Source organism: Dama dama, chromosome 11 (assembly GCF_033118175.1).
Source record: "Dama dama isolate Ldn47 chromosome 11, ASM3311817v1, whole genome shotgun sequence".
In the NCBI taxonomy this organism is placed as follows: Eukaryota; Metazoa; Chordata; class Mammalia; order Artiodactyla; family Cervidae; genus Dama; species Dama dama.
The window spans coordinates 23,288,537-23,296,167 of NC_083691.1; the positions used below are offsets into that span (position 1 = coordinate 23,288,537).

The 7,631-nt window shown below is 41.4% G+C and overlaps 1 protein-coding gene across 1 annotated transcript in view; it reads right to left on the reverse strand.

Moving 5' to 3' along the window:
• The window catches only part of NBAS (NBAS subunit of NRZ tethering complex), a 308,496-nt gene extending 301,454 nt beyond the window's left edge, over nt 1-7,042 (reverse strand). Inside the window, exons 1-4 of the mRNA XM_061154831.1 lie at nt 6,886-7,042; nt 4,552-4,606; nt 2,783-2,819; nt 183-260 (exon numbers count right to left, since the gene is read on the reverse strand). Coding sequence (XP_061010814.1) covers nt 183-260; nt 2,783-2,819; nt 4,552-4,606; nt 6,886-7,002 — 287 coding nt within the window. The 5' untranslated portion in view covers nt 7,003-7,042. The remainder of the gene's footprint in view (nt 1-182; nt 261-2,782; nt 2,820-4,551; nt 4,607-6,885) is intronic.
• Between the last annotated feature and the right edge of the window lie 589 nt (nt 7,043-7,631).

A 7,631-nucleotide genomic window follows, 5' to 3' on the forward strand; every position in this document is an offset into this window, starting at 1 on the left:
ATACAAAATAATTCAAGAGAGTTGCATTATTTAAACAATATTAATCATGTGTGACACAGGGAATTTATATACAATAAAAAACCAAGAGAGCAGGCCATAAGGACCCCAAAATTAATATCCATAATGGAATTTAAATGCTAATCCAGGTAGAGAAACATTAGGTGAATTTTATGCATCCTTACCTTGCAAGTACCAAATGCCAGTTTATCTGTTTATTAACCAAGCGAACCAGTCCATCAGGGAGCAAGAAAGGTGCAGGCCTGAAACCACAACACATTAGCCCATTTAAAAAAATCTAATCATGAAAACCACATATAGTAGGTAAATATTATAAACAGCAGATCTATAGTGAACAAGAGGGATTTTTTTCCGTTAGAATGTAAAAACAGAATATTGGCAAACTCAAAACTGAAAGTTACTAATTCGATATCTGAAACTTGACCACGTACATTTCTCTACTACCAAAAAACACCCTGGTTATGTGGTCAATGATATGTTTTTTCTTAAGGAAAAGACATCTGAGGGAGCCAGTAACAGCAGAGTCAGCTTATAAGAAACACTTCCTGCAAGGCACACCCAGAAATACAGACTCCAATGCTAACAAAAACAAACTCTAATACACAGCTAAACTCACAGAAAGAAACAGAAATCTCCCAAGAACTACAAATGCAAAGAGAACAAAGTTGGAAATGGGCACAGGACAAAGAGAGGAACAGAACTCAAAATGGAGAGTAAACACCTGTGAGGGGCCACAGGCGGGACAGGAGTGGGAGGTGAGACCCCCGCAGAGACCAGGCCCCCTCAAAAGACTGTGCCATCAGAGCAAGGGGAACAAGCCAAACGTCACCAGGGACCCAGGGAGACCTTCAAGAATCTCATCTCTGCGAGGAATTCTGATCTGTGGGGGGATGGGAATGAAACCTCCTAATGAAATAGCAAAACCCCAAGTCTTTACTACATGCAAGACTGGACGGTGATTTCACTTTACTCACATGCTGCAAAGTTCCCAAGCATAAGCTCACAATAGCATCATTAACAAAAGATACAAGGAAACGACCCACCACACGTGAATCTAGATCAGACAAATTAGAGGAGTAACACATGAAGAAAATCAAGAAAATAGGTGGGAAAGAAAAAATAATTCGATGGGGGAAGAGAAACAGGAAAAAAGAAAAAAAAATATGGAAATTAGAAAACACAACATAGGATAAAAAATATTAGTAATTTACATCTGGTATATTTATGTTCATTTTTTAAGGCAAAACAATTAATGCCATGAGGTACTTAATATAATTAAAAAGATATGAAACATGCCTGTGATACAATCAACATGAGAATGATAATTTCCTCTGGAGGGGAAGAAGACAGGCAAAGGTGGGGGTGGGGAGGAGTGGACTTGAGCTCTAACATGTTGCATAAAAATAAAAACAGGGTCATCTGAAGCACATATGGCAGAAGAGCAACAACTGCTTTAATTCAGATGTGGATATGATCATAACAGATTATATTACTGTCTACAATTTTCAGTCTGTTTGTAATATTTCATGATTGAAAGAAAAAAAAAAAACCTTGAAAAGGCCACTCAAAACAAATATTGGCTCCAAGACCTTTTAAGTATAATTATCATAAACTCAAAAGCAAAACAACTACAAGCTTTTTGAAAGAAACATACCATGGAGAAGACTAGATAATCACCTCATGGTGCACTCAAGTCTGTACACTAATCAATGTGGCCAGTGTAAGAGAAGGGACTTCTTGCGAGAAAGACACCTCCTGACGCCTGATCGTAAGGTGTTTCCACGCAGGACAAGGCCTGCATCAGAGGCAGCTCTTGCAAATCCTCCTCCTCAATAAATAACAGAAGAACTTACTGTTCAGGAGCACCCTAAACAGACATCGTTTCTGCCATCCCTAACCAAGGGTGCTCAGCACTGGCAAGTGTAGCCCGGTGAGCCCAGGAAAAACAGCCTACCTCTTACACTGCCCCTCCCATGACCACCCTCTCTCTCACTCACTCCTCTATCGCATTCCACATCCCCCAAAATAAGATAAAATTCAGCAAGAAATTCAATGCCTGCATACACACATACACACACAGTAAAAGCAGAAAAGCACTGGAGGTAACCCTAGGGAAGAGCCAAAGGTTTGTTTTATAGAACTAGAACCCTGTTATCTCTAGAGCTCTTAAGATTAGCTGTCCTCAAGGAAAAAGCAATCTGTGGGAAATAACTCTATAAATCAATTCCTACACGTGCATTTAAAAGCAAAAATATATCTTTGGTCTGATTAATCATCTCCTTGTTTCGAAAATTAGCACCAGGCAGGCCTAAAAACATACTTAACACTCAAAAGAACTAAGAAGTTTCCAAGAACTGAAACCTAAGAGGACCTTCTCTGACCACAGCAACTGAACACTGACTACAAGAGTTGATACAACAGCAAGAACAAAAACGTTTTTAAAAAGATAATGCAAGAATAGGTCCATCTGTTCTTGAATGTGTACATTCAAGGCAAGGCTGAGAAAACATTCAGAGAATGCAGAAATGGTCATGAGATATTCTCAATAATAACTAAGGGATCGAAAATTAGCCTACCGAAAGATCTTGTCAGGGTATACCAATTACCAAATGTTTGACAGGTCTGTTTTATAAACTGGGTTCACCTGAATGTCAGCATTCACATCACAATATGGGATTCAATTCTGAAAACTTCAATAACAAATAGGAATAATATTGTTTGTATTTGCTGTTCATACCATTTCTCTGAAGCGCTGACAACTCACCTGTACCAGATATATTGGCTTAAAAATAATAAACGATCTGTAATAAAAAGAAACAGCAAAGCCAAATATGAATGAGCTATTCTTTGGGAATCATTTTCTATTTTAGATTTACTGACAATAAGTCTAAAATACACTGTAGAGTGAGTCATTACAAAACAAAACATGGAGAATACAACTCTTGACAAGAATAAATATAATCTAATATACACAATAACTCTCACAAGATCATATATTTGTTTATATGTCTCAAGTCTGTATTATTCAAAACTTTGTATGACAAGTAAAAGTAGTTTGAGATGCAAAATTTTGCCTAAGAGGCTTTAATGAAACCATAGAGTAGAAATCATAGTGATCACCCAAACCAAAGTATTTGGATAAAGACTATGACCATTTCACACTTTACAGCAAAGACTTAAAAATAATAATAATGCCTAAAATGGGGAAGTCCGTGGGAAACAAAATCTTCAACACACTATTGACAAGCAATGTTTTATACGATTCCATTTAAAATGTACACATATGTGTGAACCTGCATACATGGGTATGTATGTGACAACAGCAAAAGATCTGAAGGATAAGAGATTATCTCCAGGTGGTAAAATGAGGAATTATTTATTCCAATTTGTGGTCTTCTATATTCCTAAACTAAGTACATTACTTTTATATATTTCCTAAACTTTTAAAATTTCACATTTGATAATGAAAACTGAATATGCTAGTGGGTCTTGTATCAGAAGATAAAATTATTATTATATTTTCAAACAGGTATATTAATACATATATATGGAATCTAGAAATGTTGTATTGATGAACCTATGTGCACGGCAGTAATAGAGACACAGAGAACAGAACTGTGGACACAGCGGGTAAGGAGAGAATGGGATGAATGCAGAGAGTACCGTGGAAACACACACACTACCATATGCAAAACAGCCAGTAGGAATTTGCTATATGCCTCAGGGAGCTCAAACTGGTGCTCTGTGACAACCTAGAGGGGAGGGGTGGGGTGACAGGTGGGAGGGGTGGGGTGACTGGTGGGAGGGATGGGGTGACCAGTGGGAGGGATGGGGTGACCAGTGGGAGGGATGGGGTGACCGGTGGGAGGGAAGTTCAGGACGCAGGGGACATGTGTATACCTATGGCTGATTCCTGTTGATGGATGGCAGACACCAACACAATACCATAATGCAATAATCCTTTAATTAAAAATAAACTGTAAAAAGTGTGTCTGTATAAACATATGAATACATCCATATATGTGTATATGTATATATACACACGTGTACTTACATAGACGTATATAGTTAAAACACATGCATTTTTTTATAAAACAGGTAACATTTATGCTATTAATACTCATTTTAATCAGGCAAATTAAAAGTAATTAGTTTAGCAACTGAGTTTACATTAAAGCTCAAAAGGACACATCTTCAAATCCCTAAACTTCTTAAAAGAGCATAGTTGCAGAATAGGAAAAAATAAGGAAAAAATTATCTGCTAACTATATCATAAATAAATAAGCTATGGTGGTGGTTTAGTCACTAAGTCATGTCTGACTCTTGTGACTCCATGGAATGTAACCTGGTAGGCTCCTCTGTCCATGGGATTTCCCAGGCAAGAACACTGGAGTGGGTTGCCATTTCCTTCTCCAGGGGATCCTCCCAACCCAGGAATCGAACCTGGATCTCCAGCACTGCATGCAGACTCCTGTGCCGCAGGCAGACTCTACCAACTGAGCTATAAGGGAAGCCAAAATAAGCTATACTCACCCCTAATTGCTTTTGTGATGATAAAGGAGGCACCATGTTTCCGGTTGCCTCTAGGCTGCAAATGAAAAAAAAAATCTTGAGAATTTTCTACTGATACTTATACAGTAAGTTATATTTCTTTACGAATACTCAGTACTGGGCACAAGTTACCAGTATCTTTAAAATTACTTATAGATAGAAACAAAACAAGGAGAAGCAGCACTAGCAAAGTGAGCATGCCAGAGATACAGGCATTTGTCAGGATGAATTCTGCAAGACAGGACAGGGATTGAAGCTGGAAAATGTTTCTAAATCAAAACACCAGTGTAACGACAGAAAAAGTCAAGGTCTAAGACCACACTGGTTGCCAGTTGGCACAGTCTATTTTGGTGGGCTACAGAGGCCTAAAAGGGGTTTTGCTTGTAGAAAAAGTGATCATATGGATCAATAAACTCATGCCCCAAAGCAAATTTATTGAATATTAGCTGCATATTCACAGAGAAAATACTACAAACAGCCACACTGATTTGTAACTGCTATATTAAATAGTTCCTTAAGTACAGACCAAACATAAGTTAAACAATACCAGGCACTATAACCTGTAAGATGTCATAATGGTCACAAAGTGCAGACAGATATGGCTTAAAAGCCATAAAAAGTAATTTCATTCAACAAACATGAATTGATCATTTACTTTGCGAAGACAAAATTTGGTTTGGGGAAGAATATAAAAATGAGTCAAATGTAGCTGCCTTTCAAGAGTTTGTAGTTCAGTTGAAATCAATAGAACCAAACAAAAAAGTGTTATGAGGTTTCAATATGAGTTGATGCAGTACATATCTCTTTAACCAATTTATAATGTTAAGCATTTCTATAACATTATTGTAATTAACCAGTGAGTGCTAAGGTGTGGAAACTATCCTATTCAATCAGCAGCAGCAGCAACTTTCCAGCTGCATAAGATACAAAATATCAATTGTTCAACACAAACAGAAACTATGTAAATACTTTTTAAAAATTATGCATGAGGATCTCTGCCAGCCTACAAAATATTCCAAAAAGAAGAAACTGCAGTGGGAAGGAGGTTAAAGAAAAGCTTATAAACTTTACAGGAGAAGCAGTACTTTCTCCAGTAAAGAAACTTAGCAGCCCAAAAAAAAAAAAAGAGAGAGAGAGAGAGAAACTCAGAAAAGAGACTGTAAATAAGAATTCGTATGGGCTGGAGCCCATGATCTTTAACGAAATCCCTTTCCCATCTTGCTGCATATTCTGAGCTTAAAACAGCAATTGGCACACGTTAGGCACTCAATAAATATGTTTAATAAATGTGGATTCCTGGTTCTTATCTCCACCCTGTGCCTGGGAGTTCCTTTCTATGAAACTAATGGAGGGATTGGGGGCAGGAGACGGGGACGACAGAGGATGAGATGGCTGGATGGCACCACCGACTCGATGGCCATGAGTTTGAGTAAACTCCGGGAGTTTGTGATGGACAGGGAGGTCTGGCGTGCTGCGATTCATGGGGTCGCAAAGAGTCGGACACGACTGAGAGACTGAACTGAACTGAACTGAACTAAACTGAATGACCCCAAGGTCCAGATTACCAACACCTACGACCCCTCTTCTAACACAGAACCCAACCCCGGGTCCTCATAAATCTTCACTCCTCAGGGCATTTTGCTCATATCGCCATTAAAATGCCTATTACAGCAGGTGATGAAAAAGTTTACTACACTGTCTTCCCTCTAAGACCGCAAGTACCACTAAAGTTATTCACTTCGGAAGCGCAGCGCCTGACAGTATCTGGGACACGGACAGACACACACATATATTCATTAATTACTGAAATAACGCAAGAACTGGCACAACTCGGGCCCAAATAGGAGCAAAGGTTTATGCCGCGTTCCACGACAGCCCAGCAGATGTTGAGATGACTGCAGGGTCCTGCAAAACACTCCCACAGCAGGTGAGGAGCAGCCCTGCCCAGCCCTGCCCGGGCCGGCCCGGGGAAGGGACCACCGAGGGTCTAGGTGAGGGAAGGACCCCCGAGTCCAACGCTGTGCCTCCCCTCCAAGTAGGGACGGTGAAACAGAACGGGGGTGGTAAGGTACGTGCCTCAGAGCCCGAGGTTTCGCCCCCCGCCCCACCCCGAGAACCGACTTAAGAGTCCAGGAGGCATGCAAGAAAACCCCCACCTAGGGGACCCGGACCCCCGTTAGCCCGCGGTGCCGTTGCCAGGACGACCGCACAAGCGGTGGAGCCCAGCTCCATCACCCTACGTGGCTCCGGCTACGTGGCTCTGCCGGGGCAGCGCCGGCACCAAGCTGGCCGCAGCCCCGGAGGGGCCTGGTTCACCTGTACTTCCGTCTCCGGGGGCCACTCGGTGTTGACCAACAAGTCATAGAGTATCGTCTCCTCCTCGCCCTCCGCAGCGCCTGAACTCACGGTCGGCGCTGGCTCGGAGGACGCCATATTTGGCCCCACCAAGCGCTGGGGCAGGGCCACTACGGCAAGCCGCGGCGGACAAGCTTCCGCGGCCGCGCAGCCTCTGATCCCCGGGGAAAGGGGTGGAGTTAACCCGGGGTGGAAAGGAAATGCTGAGTTGAAACCCTTCTTAGAGTGGTTGGGACAACCTCTTGCTTGTCTTGCAGTACAACTTACATTCTGGTCTTGGTGCGCTCCCTGTTTATTAAGTACATGAGATCAGCCACGTCCCAACTTCTCTTACCCCTTCAGCTTCTATAAAACGAAATTGATAGAACTATCTCGCTGAGATCGTTTCCAAGGCAAACCATTCATCATCACAGGAATCCAAGTCTACGCCCCAACCTCTAACGTGGAAAAAGCTGAAGTTGAAAGGTTCTATGAAGACCTACAAAGACCTTCGAGGACTAGCACCCTGCGATCTGCCATTTATGTATTCGTTGCCTAACTGATACAAAGAGGGCAGTGTTTTTTTAAATAAACACTGGAAAGTTATCCTATGCAACAGATTAAACAAATGAGAGGTATCATCGGAATTCCCTGGTGGTCCAATGGTTAGGACTCAGGCTTTCACTGCTGTGGGTACCCGGGGTTCAATCCATGGTGGCAGAACTAGG